Below are 19548 nucleotides of genomic sequence, written 5' to 3' on the forward strand. Positions count from 1 at the left end.
TCCACTCACCTCAGCCTCCCAAAGGCGCGGGATTACAGGCTGAGCCACGGAGCCCGGCCTTAGGTTTCTTACTTGTTAATTGGTCAAACGGACCTTCTTTAGATTTGCTGGGGCAGGGGGAGGGTGCAGTACCCTGGGGGCAGAGGTAAGGTTTGTGTGAGAAGTAAACTAGACCTAGGGGTCTCAAAGTGACAGGAAAGGCACTAGTGAGGGAAGGCAGCTGAGGAGCTAGGCCTGGGCTTTCCACCTCCACTCTACCCTGGAGCTTTCCACCTCCACTCTACCCTGGAGCTGGTGAGAAAAGAGGAAGTGACCACCGATGGGGGTGGAGTATGTTCCAGGGTCAAACCACCAAGCTCAAAGGTCTGCTGGATAATTGCTCAAGAACTTTCTATTCTGGCCTGGGGGGGTGGTGGAGGAGCTTTACCAATACCCAGGGGAAGTTAGGACTATTTGGCAGTCCAGAGAGTAAGAGCCCTTAGAAGGGAAGTAACTTGCCAAAGGCCACAGACAGGTAGAGCTTGGTTTGTTTCAGCACTTTCTGGGGCCAAACCCATCTCTGGGGCCAAGCCCATCTCTGGGGCAGGGATGAGTCAGCCCCAGGCCCCTTCCTTCCCTCAGGACCCTCAGTTGGCAGTACCCTGCCACCCTGGATGCTCCCAGCAGTGGCTGTCCTTCTGTCCCTGGGAGAGCAGGTGCTCTTCTGGGTGGTCCTGGGGGGGCAGTGCTGTGGGGAGGCTGTGCCAGGACTGAAGGTCCTGTCGAGCTGCACAGACACCCCTCAGGCAAGAGGCAGACCCCAGTCTGCCAGAAGCTTCCCCATTCCCAGCATCCCTGGGCTCCTGCAACCAGAAGTAGCTTGTAGTGGGGGTCTGCTGGAAAGTGTCTGCCTCTGCCCCAGGCTCACCCTCTTGTACCCTAGATAATCATCTCCTAGAGCAGGCTGAGCTGCTGGACAAGTTCTCAAAGAAGCTGCAGACAGAGCCGAAGGATGTCACCCTTGCCACCCACCAGGGCCCCTGGTGAGTGTGTCTGTGTTCACAATGGGCTGTCTGTGCCTGGGTCCTGCCTCCACAGCCTCTGCTGGGTTCATTCTCTCCCTGGCACCTCATTGGCCCCTGGCTGCTGCTCTGGGGGTGGGGGGTGGGGGAGGCAAGCCCTTGAGCCCTCCCACAGGCCTGCTGCTTAGAGTCTCCTTTCTCTACTCCACTTCTCAGTCTGTTTCTCTGCTTGTGTTCCATCTCCTTCCCCTCCCACCCCCACAGTCCTGTCTTTTCCTCATCTTAGTGTTTTTCCATCTCTCCGTCCCTTACCGGATACCTACAGAAAGTGTCTCACTATCTATTCCAAAGAGGGAGTGAAGACGAGAAGCCGGAATGGGTAGGGCTCAGAGTTGGGAGGTGCTTCCTTAGAAGGGTTCTTGGCCTGGGAACCCAAGGCCTAGGGGCGTCCAGAGCAGAGGGTCACAGACAGCTCATGTCTGGAGACTTGCTCTTTCCTTTCCTGGCTTGCTGGTTTCCATCTTCCCCAGGATCAAGTTGATGGCACTCGTCTCTTACTTTTCATGGGGCATCCCCGGGATGCCTTTGGGCAATGGGGCGAACTGGGGGACACTGAGTGCCACTCTCTGATTGGTTGACAGGGAGGAGGACTCAGGGCCTGACTCAAACCAATTCCCATCGCTGGCTACTCTGAGGGTGAAGTGGAATGAGGAGGAGGAGGGGCTGCGGTTGGTCTGTGGTGAGGTAAGCTGAGCAGGGGACTGGGAATGCGGCAGGGAGACATGCAAGGGAAGGGGACTGGCCCTGTTTGCTCTGTTCCCAAAGTCCAGTGCTGCAGACTTTAAGTGAGGCCCAGTGTGCACCAGGCCCTGACTTGAAGCTGGGCAGGGGGTCACAGTGCCCTGGCAGCCTAGGACGATAGGGACTCCAACAGCAGCTGGAGGGAGTGCATGCAGGGGCCCGGCAGCCCACTCCCCTCTCCAGACTGCTTAGCTGTTATGCTCACTCCTCCACTCCTCACCCAGCCTTCTAGCACCAGTTGAGAGCCCAGCACCAGTTGATGTTCACTGTCTATCTGTAGACAGAAGGAAGAAGGTCCACTGAGTTCATCGGCAGGGTGGTCCCTCCACTGATACTGCTGTTTCCCGCCCCCCTACAACGATGTCTCTTGGCTTCTCTTTCGCCACACTCTCCTAGTTTTCCTCTTGCTTCTGAACTTCCTCCTCTAGCTCCTTTTCCTCTTCCCTGCTCTCCTCCTTTGAACATGGGTGTTCTTGGAGCTTGGGGGACTCACTGACTCCCATGGCCTCCGTGGCTTTCTCTGTTTGCTGACTCTATCTCTAGCCCAGCCTTCTCTTGAGCTGATTCTTGCTCAGCTGCTTTTTGGACATCACAGTGAAAGTCAGCCTCCCCATCTCCTCTATAATACGGCCCATGCCATTTTGAGAGTTGGCTCCCTGCAGGCATTATCTCAGTTCATCCTTCACAACTTCTTGGTTGCAGGGGAGGAAACTGAGGCTTAGAGAGTGGAGCTAGGATTTGAGTTCTCTTCCACACAGATCTACCTTCTTTGATCTTCATTCATTCTTTCAACAAATCTTGATTGACGGTTGCTGTATCCAAGGCCCAGGGAATGCAGCAGTAAACAAGACCTGGCCTGGCTCCCAGGCCTCAGGAGGAGACCTAGGCTAGTACTACATGACCAGTCATGGCACGTCAAGCCACCTGCCCTGCAAAAGTGTGGGCAGGGGTGTGAGCTCATCCAGAGCTGCTGCTGTAGTTGCAACGTGATATTTGTTTGAGAGGTGATTCTCAAACATCTGACTCCTGTTCCTGGGAGCTGGGAACTCCCCCAGGCCTGGGATGCCTCCACGGTATTCTTAGGGCCTGTCTCCACAGTCCAAACTAATGAATATTTGTAGATGAAGTGATGCATGAGGTGGACCATCCTTCCCATGACTGCCCTGCAGTGGGTCTCAGGTGTGCTGGAAACCCAGGGGCATCCCTCCTCCTCCCAGCCCTCCATCCCGATTTCACATTCACTGCACCTCCAAGTCCACCAAGTTTCTTGCACTGTATCTGGCCTGGTCCAGGTTGTCCTTATCCCTCCCAGATGACTCCTCCTTTGGCACCCCCATCCATACAGTATTCAGAATGACACGCACACGCACACACACGCACACACACATTTTTTTGAGTTGAGGTTTTACTCTGTTGCCCAGGCTGGAGTGCAATGGCACGATCACGGCTCATGCAACCTCAATGTCTTAGCCTCGGGTTATCCTTCTGCCTCAGCCTCCTGTGTAGCTAGGTCTACAGGTGTGTACCACCCCGCCTGGCTAAATTTTTTTTTGCATATTTTAAAGATGTGGGGTGCAATTCAGGATTGGTTATACAAGTGGACATCATGCAGGTCTGTTTAATTTTTTTATTCTTTTGTGGAGACAAGGTGTCACTATGTAGCTCAGGCTGGTCTCAAACTCCTGGGCTCAAGCAATCTTCCCACCTTGGCCTCCCAAAGTGCTGGGATACAGGTGTGAGCCACCATATCTGACTTAGAGTGATATATTTTAATAACAAAAATCTCCATGAAAGGCAAGCAGTACACAAATCATGCTTGTTGTAAATGATTTTAGAGAGCAAAAGCCCGTAAAAAGTAAAGCCCCTTTCACCACCTCTCCCCATTATCCGCGTGATCCAGATCTTCCAAAATGCCTCAGCCCAGCTTCTCAGTTGAGTGGTCCAGCCTCCTGTCTTGCATCTCATGGCTCCCTTTGCCTGGGGTACTTCCGTGCACCCCTCGCCCCCATCACTCCTTCCTGGACACACACCATCAGTTCCCATAGGATGTGCCAGGGAATTGTGGGGGAAGGAGAACTTTCTCTTTGATTCTCTTTAGTACTGTTTCACAGATCACAAGCATTTATAATAATTATTATTATTTTACCTTTTTTTATTTTGAAACAATTATTGAGTCACAGGAAGTTGCAAAGACAGTAGAGTCCCTGGGGATCAGTGAAGAGTACACAGGAGTTGCTAGTTCACCCAAGGGCTCCTTTTTTATTTTCATTTTTTGAGTCAGATTCTCACTCTGTTGCCCAGTCTGGAGTGCAGTGGCATGCTCAGGGCCACCACAACCTCGACCTGCTGGGCTCAGGTGATCCTTCTGCTTCAGCCTTCCAAGTAGCTGGAACCACAGGCATGTGCCACCACACCCAGCTAATTTTTTGATTTATTGTAGAGACGAGGTCTTGCCATGTTGCTCAGGCTGGTCTCGAACTCCTGAGCTCAGGCAATCCTCTTGCCTCCGTCTCCCAAAGTGCTGGGATTACAGGCATGAGCCACCATGCCTGGCTGCCTATGGGCTTCTTGTAACTATCAGGAAACTGATACTGGTATTAAGTGTGGATATAGTTGTTATTATTCACATGTGTAGATTTGTGTGACCATCAAGGTATGGCACATGGCACTGTTTCATCACCACAAGATCTCCTTGTACTCCTTTTTTCTTTTGAGTCGGAGTCTCATTCTGTTGCCCAGGCTGGAGTTCAGTCGCATGCTCACAGCTACCGCAGCTTGGGTTCAGGCGAGCCTTCTGCCTCTGCCTTCCAAATAGCTGGAACTGTAGGTGTGTGCCACCATGCCATCAAGTTGTTCAGGCTGGTCTCAAATCCCTGGGCTCAGGCAATCCTCTTTCCTCCTCCTCCCAAAGTGCTGGGATTACAGACATGAGCCACCATGCCTGGCCTCCTTGTATTTCTTTCTAATCACACTTACCCCTCTCCCCATAACCATTCCTAGTTCCTTGCAACTGCTAATCTGTTTTCCATCTCTGTTACTTGAACTTTTTTTTTTGAGTCGGAGTCTCGCTCTACTGCCCAGGCTGGAGTGCAGTGGCACACTCATGGCCACTGCAGCCTCAACCTGCTAGGCTCAGGTGTTCCTTCCATCTCAGCCTTCCACGTAGTTGGAACTATAGGTATGTGCCCCCATGCGTGGCTAATTTTTTATTTATTGTAGAACAAGGTCTCCCCAAGTCTTCCGGGCTGGTCTCAAACCCCTAGACTCGAGCAATCCTCTCGCCCCAGCCTCCCAAAGTGCAGGGATTACAGGCATGAACCACTGTTCCCGGCGATTACTTGAATTTTGAAAGGCATTAAGTTTAAAAAAAAAAAAAAGGAAGGGTATAACATAGCCTAAATGAAAGCAGGTGACAGGTGAGGAATGTGACTCAGTGTTGAACAGGGTGATCAGTGTTACAACTGGGTCAGCTGTGAAAGCAGTTGCCCTGCCCTACATGTGCAGGGTCCTCAGACCTCCGGAAGTCATGTCAGCGCAGGCGGACAGCACTGACCTTGCTCCCTATCTGTCCTTACCAGGCCCACGTGACAAGAACACAAGAATGGGGTTGCAACGAGAGCCCTGGCCTCAGCCTGGGCAGAGGGGCTCAGAGCCCATGGCCCCTCATGTTCCTCTTGCCATACTGGCAGGAATTGCCTGGCCTGGGGACAGTCTCTCCCACTGACCCCTCAGCACCGCAGGGCCCTGGGTTGGAGCAGCGTTGAGTGAGGCAGGGGTGCAGATGGAATGAGCCTCACCCCCGCCGGGCTGTTGGGGCAGCTCCAGAATCAGCCTGGGTCCTGTGCTCCCATAGGCCATTCCCAATCTTAGCCTGTGTGCCTCAGGGCTCCTCTGCTGACCTTGCTGAGGTCTGCGTGCCGGCAGGCTGGGGGTGGCCCAGGAAGCCAGCTACGGGAGAGGGGAACAACCCTTATCCCTTGAGCCCCTCCTAGAGACCAGTGCTTTGCTTGGCGGATGATGCAGTTAGGTGCCCTAGGTTCAAATATCCGCTCTGCCACTTAGCTGTGTGACTTTGGGCAAGACACTTCACCTCTCTGAGTGGCCGTACCCACCTTATGGTGTTACAAGGATTAAAAGCATTAATATGTGTAGAGGGCTTGGAACAAAGCATGGCCCATGCACGTGCTGGTCACACATTGGCCATCATTTGCAGGGCTAGTCCTCATAATAGTTCCACATGGCGCCAGGAGGTAGGCACCGCCCTTCCCATTTTACGGGTGAGGAAATGGAGCGGGTTCCTCTTGCCAGAGAGGTTCAGTGACTACCCTAGGGACGCAGAGAAACGTGGCACAGCTAGGACTGCAACCCGGATGTCAGACCCCAGAGCCTAAGGCCCTTGCGTTGTTCCCCGAAACAGCAGTGTCTCCTTGTGGGCCATCCCAACCCATCCGAGCCTCAGGTTGTTTTTCAGTAAGGGGGCAGGTGGCTGGAGCTGCAGACTGTCCCAGCAGCCCCTACTGCTCTGGAGGGGCTGGAGGCCTCGTAAGCCCCACGCACGGGCGCCCGTGCCCACCTGTCCGTCACACCCTCCCCACCCCACCCGTCCCCAGATGGCCTACCAGGTGGTGGAGAAGAGCGCGGCGCTGGGCGCCCTGGAGTCGCAGCTGGAGGAGCAGCAAAGCAGGTGAGGGGCTCACCTGCCGGAGGCGGGGGCATGGCGAGGGCCCGAGAGCTCTCCCCACGCCCCCTAGTCGCCCCCCAGGCCTGTGTTTGGTGTCAGAAGGCCCGAACGGCAGGGCCTGGAGACCTGGTCCAGCCATCCGGCTGGTCGCGTGGCCACCGGCAAGCCTGTTGAGGCTCCCGGGCGGCGAGGGAGGAAGCTAGGGACCCACCGCCGGCTCCCCCCCCGCCCCCGCAGGCTGGCGGCCCTGGATTCCCGCGTGGGGGAGCTGCAGGAGGCTCGGGAGCAGCGGGCCGCGCAGGTGCGGGAGCAGCGCGCGCAGAACGCGGCGCAGCGGGCGGCCTACGAGGCGTTGCGCGCGCGCGCCGGGCTCCAGGAGGCGGCCCTGCGCCGGCGGCAGGAGGAGGCGCGCGACCTGCTGGAGCGGCTCGTGCAGCGCAAGGCGCGCGCCGCGGCTGAGCGCAATCTGCGCAATGAGCGACGCGAGCGGTGAGAGGCCGGGCCCCGCCCCACGGGGGCGGAGTCGGGCCTCGCCCTCGTCTTGGCGGGAGGGGGCCGGCACCGCCCCCTGGAGGATCTCAGGGTGTTTTTCACCCCGAAGGGCCAAGCAGGCGCAGGTGTCTCAGGAGCTGAAGAAAGCTGCCAAGCGGACTGTGAGCATCTGCGAGTAAGAGTGGGGATGGGCCGGGCCTGGTCCCTGTGCTCCGGGCCGCCTGCTCTGCCGCTGCTGCCCGCACACTTTGGTCCCGAGGCCCCCAAGCGGCGGGGCCTACGGGACCATGCAGATGTGTGGTCACAGGAGCCCGCTGCACGTGCACCCACACACCCCCCCCATCACTGGGAATTCATATCTTCACTGTGTCCCGCGCTGGGCTGGGAGGGACTGGCCTGATCCCTCGACCTTTCCGAGCTTCGTTACCTCTTCCAGGAGCCCAAACACCATCCAGGGCGATGGGTTCAGGGAGAGGCCCGAGACTCTGGCCCTGGCAGCTGAGCCAGAGTCCCTGGAGAATGAAGCTTGTGAGAAGTGGAAGAGACCCTTCAGGTGAGGATCCAGATGGCTGTCCCAGAGCTCTGAGCCGAGCCCCACCCCAGAGGCTTCCAGAGTCTTCTTCCGGGTTCTTGGCGCCAGCTCCTAGGCTGGGGAAGTGCTTGGGAAGAGGCTGGGGTACATCTCAGACCTCCCAGGACCCGGTCTGATCTCCAGTGCTTGGAGCCACATGCAGTCTGTGCCACCTCAGGGACCCCCAACCCCTGCCCTCAACCCTTTCCCTCCTTCCTGGGACCAGGAGTGGGGGTGGGGTGTCAGGATGGTGAGTAGGTATCGCCAAAAGGTAACCTGTGGGCAAGGCCTAGGGCTCTGCTATCCCAGGCGAGTGTGAGTACAGGTGTAGGTGTGCAAGATACGTGTGTGTATAGGCTCAGGTGAGCGTACCTCTGTGTATATGAACATGAACACATGTGGGCGTGTACATGTGTGTGCTTACACTGGTGGGACCTGACTGGGGCTTCCGTCTTTGGGAACCCCTCTGCTCAGTGTCCTCCATCTGACTAGGTTTGCCTGTATTGATGCTGCCTCCTCCTAGTCCCATTCCCCAGCCAGAAGGTTGTTCTCGGGGTTTCCTTATAGGTCCCCATGTCCAGGCCTCAGGGCTGTGAGGGAACCTTGGGGAGGAGCATGAGATGTTGGTCGTCCAAGTCCTTGGCAGTCCTGGTGGGCCAGGTCATCCCAGGACACTCTCGTGGGCATTTCTGAGGTCGCTCAGCTAGCCTAGGCTTCTCCCTCTGCTCCTAGCCTTGGGCTATCCCAGCCTGGGGGCACAGGACCTTGCTCAGCCTCCCAGGAACTTTCGTTGGTGGACACCTGCGGGGACAAGGCAGTCCCTACCATCATGGTAGAGACTTTCACTGCCAATTCCATCCCTGCCTCCACCTTCCTGGGACTGGTTAGGGTCTTGGAGGAGTCAAGTTCTCGCCCCAGGCTTGAGAGGTTATAAGCCTCCAGGTCTTCTGCCCAGTGTAGCGATGACGATGGCTGTTGGCACACACCCCAGCCATTCCTTAGCACGTGTCTCTCGGTTCCCAGGTCAGCCTCAGCCACCTCCCTGACGCTGTCCCACTGTGTAGATGTGGTAAAGGGGTTTCTGGAGTAAGTGTGTATGTTGCTTGTGTGTGTGCATGCACTTGTGTGTGAAGGTGGGCCCTTGGCGCCCAGTGTCAGGCTCCCTGAGCCCAGGCTTGGTCTTTGTGCGTGCTTTGGCCTGTCCTTCCATATGGTGTGCAGTTGTCTGAGTGTTGTCTCTGTCGGGCCCTGGAGGCCTCATCTGCAGCCCCTGCTAGCTGTCTTCCAGTTTCTGTCCTTACAAGGCTCTGTCTTTATCTGAGGTCCTCGCAGGGGACCAAGAGCCCCAGCCTGAGGCTGGACAGGAACTCCCACTCAACTGAGAAACTGAGGCTCAGAAGTGTCAGGGTCTTGTTCAATCCCAGAGCCAAGTAGTGGCGAGACCAGGCTTGAAACCTCAACCCTGAGGTTCCTCTGCACCCACCAACTCTGCCTTGCTCCTGTGCCTTCTGTGTGTGTCCCTCCATCTCCTAACTGACCTCTGGGGTCAGTGGCTGGGTTGGGAATGTGCTGGCTGTACCTGGGGGCTGTGTTCTGCCTCCTGCCTTTGTGGCTTCCTGTCGCTGCCTCAGGGGAACGTGGGACTCCCTCGTCAGAAGGCCTTGCTGAATGCTCTCCTGCCCTCCCACTCCCCCATCAGTTTCAAGAAGAGGCGAGGTCACTCGATCGGGGGAGCCCCTGAGCAGCGATACCAGAGCATCCCTGTGTGCGTGGCCGCCCGACTTCCTACCTGGGCTCAGGATGTGCTGGTGAGCAGAGCTGGGCTGCACGCCTGGGGCAGTGGTAAGGACATGCAGGCCCCAGGGTGTCCCAGGAGGCCGGGGAAGCGAGGCTGGGCTCTAAAGCAGGAGACGGAGGCTGGCATCCTTCCACTCAAGCATGTTATGGGGGGCATGGCTAGGGGAGGGAGAGACAGGAGACTGAGAGACCAGGCAAGCAAGTGGGGTGGAGCACAGCGGTGAGGCTGCTGCAGGGGTCCCAGCAGAGGTGGTCAGACCAGTGGAGTCAGGTTTGAAACCCCAGGTTTGGACTAAGATCTGGGGTGGGGACAAGTCAGCAACAGGCTGCAGAGAGCAGAGAACCAGCGAGCATGCACAGGAAATGCATGGGAGAACCAGGGTACTGACCTCCCCCTTTCCACACAGGATGCCCACCTCTCTGAGGTCAATGCTGTTTGCTTTGGCCCTGACAGCAGCCTCCTGGCCACTGGGGGCGCTGACTGCCTTATCCACCTCTGGAATGTTGTGGGAGGTAAGATTCCCCCCCCTCAGTCAGCCCAGTGTGCTTCCCTCTGGACCCCATCCTCAGCTTGCTCCTTGTGGGAAAAGGTCTTGGACCTCTGGTTGCTTCCCCACCTGGAACATTCTCTGGGCAGAGGCTAGATAACTTCTTGGCAAGGGATAGCCTTTGGGCTCACTGCTCTGAAGGAGGGTGGAGCCTCTCAGCTCTGAAGTCCAGACCTGCAGGATGGGGGAGGGCTGAGCTCAGGGGGTCCCCGTTGGGGGAGGTGGGAGTGCCCTGTCTTGAGGTCCTGAAGGGATAGGCCCTTGAGGAGCAAGTTCCCGAGCTCACAGACCACCACCTCTTCCAGCATCCCTTGATCTCTCAGAACAAGTCTTAACTACCTGCCTGGTCCCCTGCTCAGTGCTCTGAAGAGGGCTGTGCTAGGGCGGGGGCTGGGGGGGGGGGTCAGGGCAGCTCCTCGACGCTTCCTAGAACAGGCAAGTCTCCAGCTGGCCTGGCCCTGACTTGCTGTGAGACCGAGGGACAGTCCCTTCTCCAGTCCTCTCCAACCCTGTCTTTAAAACAACCCCTGCCAGCAGTTAGAGGAGGTGCAGCCTCCAGCCCAGGCCCCCAACAGACCCAGTGATTCTGTCCTTTTCCCTGGGGGAGTCTGATCTCCCGCTCTCAGTCCTAGCTCTTCTACTCCATGAGGTCAGTGACCTCATTTCAACTGTCCTTACTCTTGTTCTCCCCAGGGCGCCTGGAGGCCAACCAGACCCTTAAGGGAGCTGGCGGCAGCATCACCAGTGTGGACTTTGACCCCTCGGTGAGGGGACTTTGCCCAGTGGCATGGGGTACCCCCCCCTGCATCTCCACACTGGGCAGGTGGGGGCCCTGGGACCTGAGGGCATGTCATAGATGTCAGATCTGGGATCTTGGGCTCCTGCACAAATCCTTCTCCCAGGCCTAAGGCTTCTCTGCCTGCCTTGGCGACCTGGGCGCTGGAAAGCTCTGGCCTGAGGGACATTGCCTTTGCTGACCCCAGCTCTCTGGCTCCAGGGACGTTGTCCTTCTCAGGCGCAGGCTCAGGACCTGTCACTTCTATTCCCCTCCCTCCAGGGCTCCCAGGTCTTAGCGGCCACTTACAACCAGGCCGCCCAGCTCTGGAAGGTGGGAGAGGCACAGTCCAAGGTGAGGCCTGACTGGGGAGGTGGCCTGGGGGTCAGGGGCATGCCTTGGCACCAGGGAGGCTGTTATGGGGCCTCGCCATGCCCTCGAGTTAGACCCGGTGTTTGGGGGTAGGAGACACTGTCTGGACACAAGGACAAGGTGACAGCTGCCAAATTCAAGCTAACGAGGCACCAGGCAGTGACTGGGAGCCGAGACAGGACAGTGAAGGAGTGGGACCTTGACCGCGCCTACTGTGAGCCCAGCCCCTGCCTCCCCTCCTCACCAGCCAGGAACCCCAGGTCAGAACATGAGGGTCCTCACCCTGCTCTAGGAGTGGCTTGGAGATCCACAGATCCACAGGCATCTGGGTGAAACCTCTTGAGGCCCTCCTCCTCCATGCCCCACTGGTGTTTTCTGCCTGGTTTCCTGGCAGCCCAGGCTTTGGGTAGGTGAAGAAGAGGTGGGGTGAGCCCTGGGCTGGGGAGCAGGAGACCTGGGTTCTAGTCTTGGGAGGACCCTGCCCTCTGGGTCTTGGCTTCTCCACATGTCCTGTGCTGGCCCCTGCCAGCCTTCCTCTGAGTTCCTGCTTCTTGGTTCCTAGGCTCCAGGACCATCAATGTCCTTTCTTACTGTAACGACGTGGTGTGTGGGAACCATATCATCATTAGTGGCCACAATGACCAGAAGATCCGGTTCTGGGACAGCAGGTGACAGGCACGGGCTGGGGGTGGGGTGGCAGAAGCCTGGGGACAGGACTCTCGAGTTCTTGTTCCTTTCTCTGGCCATGGCAGGAGAAGTGGTGTCATGTTGGGGAGGAGAGGCTGTGTGGCTGGCACGGCCCCTCGTGGGTTCAGCTCCCCGGGAAGCTGCACCCTCTCCTAGTGGCTCTTGGCCATTCCTGGACTCTGCCTGGACCTTGCAGCAAATATGGTGAAGCACCTTTTCCCATTTAGTTAACCAAAAGGAAGAACATTCTTTTTCATCCTTCTACCTGAGAGCCCGGCGTTGGGCTCAGATGGTTTACAGACATGAGGCTGGAGCTGGTGTTCACTGGTCCGCAGCCACTGCTGTTTGCAAAGGCCTCCCACCCACCCCATTTTAAAAGAAGCACTTTTCATTGTTTTCCCTCTGGTGCTTATGTTCGTGACCCAAGGGTTTCCAGGGTTCCTGCTCTCTGGTCAAAGTCTGCCTGAGGGCCTCGGTGGAGGGAGCTGGCTGCGCTGTGGAGAAGGGGCCCAGTCCCCCTCATCTTGAAGTGTCTCTGGACTGGGTGGCCCTGAAGAGGCTGTCGTGCCCAGCGCCTTCCTGTCAGAAGTGGCCTGGTGGGGTGTTCTCATGCCCATCTCTGTCCCTGCTCTTTAGGGGGCCTCGCTGCATCCAAGTCATCCCTGTGCAGGGCCGGGTCACCTCCCTGAGTCTCAGCCACGACCAGTTGCATCTGCTCAGCTGCTCCCGCGACAACACACTCAAGGTCATCGACCTGCGTGTCAGCAACATTCGCCAGGTGTTCAGGTACCAGCTCGTGCCGCTGGCTCTGTGGCCTTTGCCCCGGGGCGGCAGAGCTTTTTCTAAAAGGGCCCTCTTGGGGCCCTCCTCGGAGGCCCCTCTAGACCAGCTCCTGCTGTGGTCCCCAACCCCTTGACAGAAAGGAAGTTCTTAACGTTGCTGCCCAGGGCGGGCTGGTGGCTACCTGCATTCCCACCCCGACCCTGTCTGTCTTCAGGGCCGATGGCTTCAAGTGCAGTTCTGACTGGACCAAAGCCGTGTTCAGGTGTGTCCATGAGCATGTGCCTGTCTGGCCCTGCGTGTGTGTCCTCCCCTCTGATCCCATTCTCTCACTCTGCTGTGGCTACCGCAGCCCAGACCGAAGCTACGCACTGGCAGGCTCCGGGGACGGAGCCCTCTACATCTGGAATGCAGATACCGGGAAGCTGGAGGGCAGCCTTCAAGGGCCCCACTGGTGAGCACTCTCACCCCTGCCCACCTGCCCACCCGAGCCCCAGTCCTGCTACTGGGATGCCAGGTTCTGGCATCTTTGGGATCCTGGTGTCCCCAGCCTTTGTGCCTGGACCTTCTACCCCACCAGAGACTTCCACAGTTCTCAAGGCACCTTTCCACACACACTTGGGTCTACCCTCATCACAGCCCTGTGAGCCCATTTTACAGATGAGGAAATGGGCTCAGAGCGGCCTCAGACTGCACAAGGCTAGAAGTGAGTGGCAGGGCCAGGCTGCAGGCCCAGCTCCCCATATCCCCTGCAGCCTGCCTTTCCCTCTCCTCAGCACTGCTGTCAACGCCGTGGCCTGGTGCTACTCTGGGAGCCATGTGGCGAGCGTGGACCAGGGCAGGAAGATTGCACTCTGGCACTAGGGCCACGACCCTGCTGCCTGGGCTGGGGCTCGGTCTGAAGCTTGAAGCTGGAGAACAAGCTTCCCTCCACTCCACAGGACTCCAGAGCAGTGGGGACGGGGGTGGGAGTGGAGTTGGCCTTGGGATTTAATGAGGAGAAGGCCTGGCAGGACCTGGCCCGTTTGTCTGAAAACAGAGTGTGGATTGGGGTGATTATAGTAGTTTTTGCTTTTTATCTCCATCTCCTCACTTTCTCTCCCCCCAAAGTAGAAAAGAAATTGTATCAAAACTGTGTCTGCTTGCCTCTCTGTAGCATTCGGGGTACAGAGAGATCTTTGGCTGCTCCAGCACAGAGCTGGGGCACAGCCAACCCAGCCTCTGCCTGGGAGCTAAGTGCTGTTCAAATCTAACTGTGAAAACAGCATGAAGAAATGCCCAGAGGCAGCCAAGAGTAATGGGATGTGACCCTTGGTCCAACCTGGTCCTGAGGCCAAACCAACACTTTGGGCCCCCCTGCTTCAGGGGTAGACCGAGGCTAAGGAGAGGCTGTAAGAGCGCTGAGGAGGGAGCTGGGAGGCAACCCAGAGGGATACCAGTGGAAAGGTCTTTAAAAAACCAGAGGGTGATATCCAAGGCCTTGTGCACAAGGCCAGCCTTAGCTGCCTGGGGCGTGTTCTTCCCGAAGAGGCAGGGCCTCTGTGTGTCTGTGCCCAGGTCTGGGACTTCGCTTATTGTCATCAAATTTAACCTGCACGGCAAGCCTCTGAGTGCAAGGCAGAGCTGCAGGGCAGGCCTGGGGACCCCAATCCCTTGCACTGAGGGGACACCGGGAAGAGAGACAGACAACGCAGAGACAGACAAATGCTGGTTAAAGGGCAAAATCTGTGCTCTGCTGACTCTCAGCTCTCTCACTGCTCTTGGTCCAGCTAGATGACACGCAGCTGCCCCTGGTCATCGTCTTCCCTGCATGTGACCTTTCCCCTCACACCCCACGTCTCGGGCACCAGACCTGGGCTACCATGTCTAGTGCTCCTCTCTGACCCTGCTGCCACCTTCTAGACATGTTCCCCATCCAACCCCCTGCTTGCCGTGGCCAGAGTGACTTTCTAGTCACACGTCTAGTCCTTGGAAGTTCCCCTGCCGCCAGCATGAAATTCATAGCCCTCTGGATGGGTCTCCACTGATCTCCCTGAGTCTCCATTCCCTTGTTTTCAGAGTGTGTCTCACATGTGCTTTGTTTGTTGAGTTGGCGTCTCTGCCACCCAGGTTGGAGTACAGTGGCATGCTCACAGCCACTGCAGCCTTGACCTGCTAAGCTCAGGCAATCCTTCTGCCTCAGCCTTCCAAGTACCTGGAACTATAGGCATGTGTCACAATGCCCAGCTAATTTTTTAACTTATTGTAGAGACAGGGTCTTGCCATGTTGCCTAGGCTGGTCCTGAACTCCTGGGCTCATGCAGTCATCTCACCTCTGCCTCCCAAAGTGCTGGGATTGTAAGTGTGAGCCATGCACCTGGCTACATACTTTTCTTTCTGCCCAGAATGTTTTCCTTGCCTCCAAGCCCCCAGTTCAAGTTTTCCTTTCAGGGTCCTCCACTGAGTGCCCTTTCCTCATCTACCATTTCTGGGTAGAGCCTCCTGAGTCCCTGTGTCCCCCATTTGTACCTGCCTCCAGTTTAAGTCAGAGAGCTCTTGGAAGAGGCCAGATGGAAGCAGAGTATTCCCTGGGATCAGGCCTGGCACAGAGGAAGCCCCCAGGAAATGCCTGTTAGAGTCCATGGTTCTAGGGTCCAACATGCTTAAAATCAGACTCCCTGGCTCCCAGTGGCCAGCAGGGGTCACCAGTTGCATAGTCTCTGACCGATCGCCAGTCTCAGGAGCTCAGGCAGCCACCATTACAGAGTGCTTCAAGCTGTGTCAGGCCTTGCTCTGTGCTCTGGAGCAGAATCTGACTTGTTCCTTCCAGCCATCTGGTGTAGATGTCATCTGTTTTACAGACAAGAAAACTGAGGCTCAGAGACGTTAAGTAGTCTAAGATCACACAGTGACACAGCTGGATTGTGACTGCATTCCACCCTTTCTCATTTATTTACATATATATTATTTCAACCCCCCCCCCCTTTAAAGGTAGGGATCTCTCTTTTAAAAATTACAACGTCAGGGAATTCTGGCTCCTAATTGCACAGGGCTACAGAATATACCACCCCCCTCAATCCCAGGGTATGCCCACTGCCTGCTACCACAGGATTGGAGGGGGGGGCTGTGATTCCAGTTTTGTGTTTGACTTCACACCCTCCCAGCATCTTCTCTCTCTTTTCCATTCTGGCCCCTGAGCCTGGAGGCAAGTGAGGGACACATAGGGACACAGGAGAGGAACTTGAGTCCTAGGAGGCTGTGACCAGCCACACCATTTGGGATCAGCACCTCGCTGTTAAGTTTCTCCTTACCTCACAGGGTTGTCATGGAAGCTTCCATGTGCTTCAGTAACCTGGAAGAGGGGCTCAGGGGTTGGTATGATGAGTCCCTGGGACAGTGGCCCTCCACTGTCCTGACACCTCCCCTTCTACTTCATGGGGCAAATCTTACCACACACGCCCTCACTGTCAGTTGGTGCCACCTCACTCGGGGAACACATGCTCACCTGTACTGCCTGGAGGGTTCCCCTCCCATAGGGCGATGCTTCTTGGAGGGGCAAGTCTGGAAGGCCAGAGACAGGCCAAGGCATTCCATGGGGTGAGGCAGGTATGGGGAGAGGAGCTCACAAGGCGGTGCAGAGGCGTTCAGAGGGTTCGCCAGCAGGGAAGGCCAGTCCTCCCTCCAGTTTCTTCAGCCCTGCCCAGCAGAGGGTGTGAGGATGCACCCTAGTGCTGACAGCCCCTCCAGGCATTTGGTATTCTGTGCCTGGGTGTCAGGGGCTACCTATCTGAATGTGGGTCCTGATGTCAAAACTGGAATGATGTGCACTGGAATTGAGGCCAGAGAGGGCAGGAGCTCAGTCAGGGTTACATAGCACAGCTGAGATAAAGACCCAGGCCTCTGATTCCCTCTTTTCCAAAAACTGGACTCTGGTTCTGTAGAGGGGCTGACCTGGTCTTTTGGAGGACCACTTCGAGGCTCTGCTCCAGTTCTGTCTTCCTGCAAGTTCTGGGGCAAGTCACAGTGACGTCCAGGTTCTCATATCCTCATCTGTGAAACTGTCCCTGCCCCAAGGCTCTGGGTCTCCCCAAAGGTGACAGCTCCTCCCCAGAGCTGTCTGCGAGTGCGATGCTGCCTCTGCCCAATCTCATGCCTTCGGGAGCCTGAGAACCCAAGGAGGGATAAACAACAAAAGCTCCTGTTCTGGGCTTCTAATGCCCCTTGGTCATCTCCCAGTCGTTGACTTTGGTCTGCTGTTCCCGAGTCTCCCTACCCTGCCGGGATGTGAGCCTCTCAGCGACAGGGATGAGGCTCCAGTGACCTGAACATGGCTTGGGGCAGTAGGTCTGCTTATGGGACAAAGAGCAATTAAGTAGAGGTGGTCTCTGGAACAGTCCTGACCATTGGGTGTGGACTGCCTGTGGGGTTCAGCATAGCTGTGGGTCAGGCAGTTTCCTTTTTCTGGAGGTACATCCGCTTGGCAAGAATATTTTCAGGTGGCGGGAATGTGACAAGACAAAGGGTACCTGGTTCACTACCAGGGGAGTGAGGGCCAGTTAGCAGCCAAAACTTCACCTGCATGCAGTCTACTTTGTAGTTAATCCTCACTTGTACCCCACAACTCTATAATAAATTAAATTTAAAACAAGAGTATTTTCAGCTTATCTGTTGACATTATCTAATTTGATCCTCCCGGATCTAGGATGTTTGCATTCTCTTCTTATTTCCACTTTACAGATGAGGAAAGCAAGGCCCAGAAAGGTGATTGGATGAGCCTCCCTCTAGTTTCTTTGCCCAGCAGGGGTGTGAGGATGGGACCCTAGTGCTGACTGCACCTCCAGGCATTCGGTATTCTGTGCCTGGGTGTCAGGGGCTACTTGCCTAAAAGTGAGAAAGGGGTCCCTGGGGTGGCTCAGGGTCTTGGATGCACTCTTTTGACCATGCTGTCTCCTGTCTCTCTCAGGAGTGGGTGGTGAAGAGTGTGTTCAGGACGCAGTGTGAAAGAGGTGTGAGCCCTACTCATGGGTTCACTTGTCTTGTGTTTCAGGATAAAAAATTCCAGGAAAATAGTCTCAACCAGAGTGCTCAGAAAAAGACACAGCAGAAGTGTATTTTTCTGGCCACTGGGACCAAGGGAAAATAGTCCAGGAACAAGATGCTCTTTGGCATTCATTTGGTTCTTGGCAGATAAAGCGGTAACAAAGCTAACAGGAAGGGCCTAGGAGGACACTTAACTGGCTGTGTCAAGTAGGATTTTGGGACAAATTGCAGTTCTCCTTCTAGCCTAAAATTTCCATAATTTGGTTGTATTTCTGTCATGAAAAACAACTTTTTAACAAACAAAATAAATACAAAGATTCAGAGCAGCCAGGTTTTGTCCTAAGGCCACTAGGAAAGGGCTGGGCAATCATTGGCCTCTAAACCCGAAGCTGTGGCTAGGCCCCTCAGGCAGTGGAGTGGCCTGGGATGTCACTGCAACATCCAGGACAAGGGTTTGTTATGTCCCAAGTCCCAGCGGATTGCATTTTCTTTTCAGGTTTTTGTCACCCCAAGTAGTCTATTAGTAAGTCTGCTCTCAAATATTGTGACTTTTGTGTGACGTTCTCACCCCGCGTCTAGAAACTGAACTGATCCAGAACATGAGAGTTGGATAAGCCCTTGGAAATCACCTCATGCCATTCCTTCTAAGGGTGGAGGATGTGGCAGCTCAGAGGGAAAGGTCATTCATCAAGTAGCAGCAGGGCTAGGCCAGATGACATTTTCCCACCTGGTATGTGGCTTATGGATGTGGGCAGGGTGGTGGGGTCAGAGAGGTAAGGGGATCTAGGTGATTTGCTGTGAACCTGTGTGGCCTGACTGCATCAAGCCAGTTCATTTGACAAAGGAATCCAACATTTAGCTAGGATGCTGGGGTGAGGCAATTAGCTGAGCTCTGCCCTCTGGTCCCAGACCAAGTCTCCAGTGCCAGCAGCAGGCTCACATGCGAGCTTTCCCCACAGGTGCGGGGGCGAAAGATGGAAGTGGTATTTTGTGTGCCCTGAAAGCCCTTCCCCCATTCATGGTGAAGAACGTCACACACACATCGCTTCCTTGGGGTGCCAGGACAGCACTGTGTGCCTGGAAGATCAAGGATCCTGGTTTTGGAGGAGAGGATGCTGCAAAGAGGTGGGAGAGGTGATGGTGAGGAGTGTTCCTCTTGGGTTCAGGCTCAGTCCCCATGGCCATCAGGTAGCAGGGCCAGGATTTAATCCAGACCTTTCGACTCCAAGTCCACGTTGTCCCATAGGCCATCAGTGGGCATCCTTTTGGAGGTCAATTTGGCAAAATCTAACAAAGTTAAATACATACATACCTTTTTGACTCTTGAATCCTGCATTTAGGAATTTACCCAATATTTATACTGAACACACTTATGTAAGCAAGCAATGTGTACACTTAAGAGTGTAATGCACAGAAAAATGTGTGCAAGAATATATCCCGTGTGCCCCCAGCCCTGGGAAAGAGGAGAGGTTGGGGTCCCTGCTCTGATTGCCTGATCTCTGTTCTCAGTGGGGCTGGCTAGAGGTCAGAGGGACTTGGCCTGTACCCAGGAGTCCTCTACCCACCCCTGGGACTAATAAAATCTCCTTTCATGTGATTCGTTATTCCTCAGGATGGAGGCTTAGGAAAGGGGAGAATGCCCACTTCCTGGAAAACAGCAGTCACATCTTGCAAGGGGACTCCAGTGACCTTCTTCTTGCCACCCAGCAGCAGAATCAGGGCTCCTTTCTCAGTTCATTCAGCCTGCTATCCGCCCCTCCCTTCCAGCACACATCTCAGTACTGTTATGTATATACCTGTTGTTTTTTCCCCTCTGGGAAAGCAAAGATCATAACTTATTTATTGTCATCTCTGGTACCCAGGATATTATACCTGACATGTGGGTGGCTTCAGGGACTGTTTGTCCCATGGATGGATTAATTCATTTCCTCCTCTATCTGTTAAGTGATATAAAGGAGAGCCCAGGAATGTGTATAAGAAGCATGGGCTTTTGGGAAAAGTCTATTTACCCAAATCTATAAGGA

The 19548-nt window shown here is 55.6% G+C and overlaps 1 protein-coding gene across 1 annotated transcript in view; it reads left to right on the forward strand.

Moving 5' to 3' along the window:
• The window catches only part of ATG16L2 (autophagy related 16 like 2), a 15819-nt gene extending 2179 nt beyond the window's left edge, over positions 1-13640 (forward strand). Inside the window, exons 2-18 of the mRNA XM_008070052.1 lie at positions 923-1022; positions 1643-1745; positions 6413-6486; positions 6721-6972; positions 7085-7150; positions 7412-7528; positions 8570-8632; positions 9246-9354; positions 9751-9856; positions 10585-10655; positions 10949-11020; positions 11132-11252; positions 11601-11706; positions 12362-12511; positions 12723-12770; positions 12858-12959; positions 13282-13640. Coding sequence (XP_008068243.1) covers positions 923-1022; positions 1643-1745; positions 6413-6486; positions 6721-6972; positions 7085-7150; positions 7412-7528; positions 8570-8632; positions 9246-9354; positions 9751-9856; positions 10585-10655; positions 10949-11020; positions 11132-11252; positions 11601-11706; positions 12362-12511; positions 12723-12770; positions 12858-12959; positions 13282-13369 — 1748 coding nt within the window. The 3' untranslated portion in view covers positions 13370-13640. The remainder of the gene's footprint in view (positions 1-922; positions 1023-1642; positions 1746-6412; positions 6487-6720; positions 6973-7084; positions 7151-7411; positions 7529-8569; positions 8633-9245; positions 9355-9750; positions 9857-10584; positions 10656-10948; positions 11021-11131; positions 11253-11600; positions 11707-12361; positions 12512-12722; positions 12771-12857; positions 12960-13281) is intronic.
• Positions 13641-19548: the final 5908 nt, after the last annotated feature.

Source organism: Carlito syrichta, unplaced genomic scaffold, assembly GCF_000164805.1.
Source record: "Carlito syrichta isolate Samal-C Ts95f unplaced genomic scaffold, Tarsius_syrichta-2.0.1 Scaffold312747, whole genome shotgun sequence".
Taxonomy (NCBI): Eukaryota; Metazoa; Chordata; class Mammalia; order Primates; family Tarsiidae; genus Carlito; species Carlito syrichta.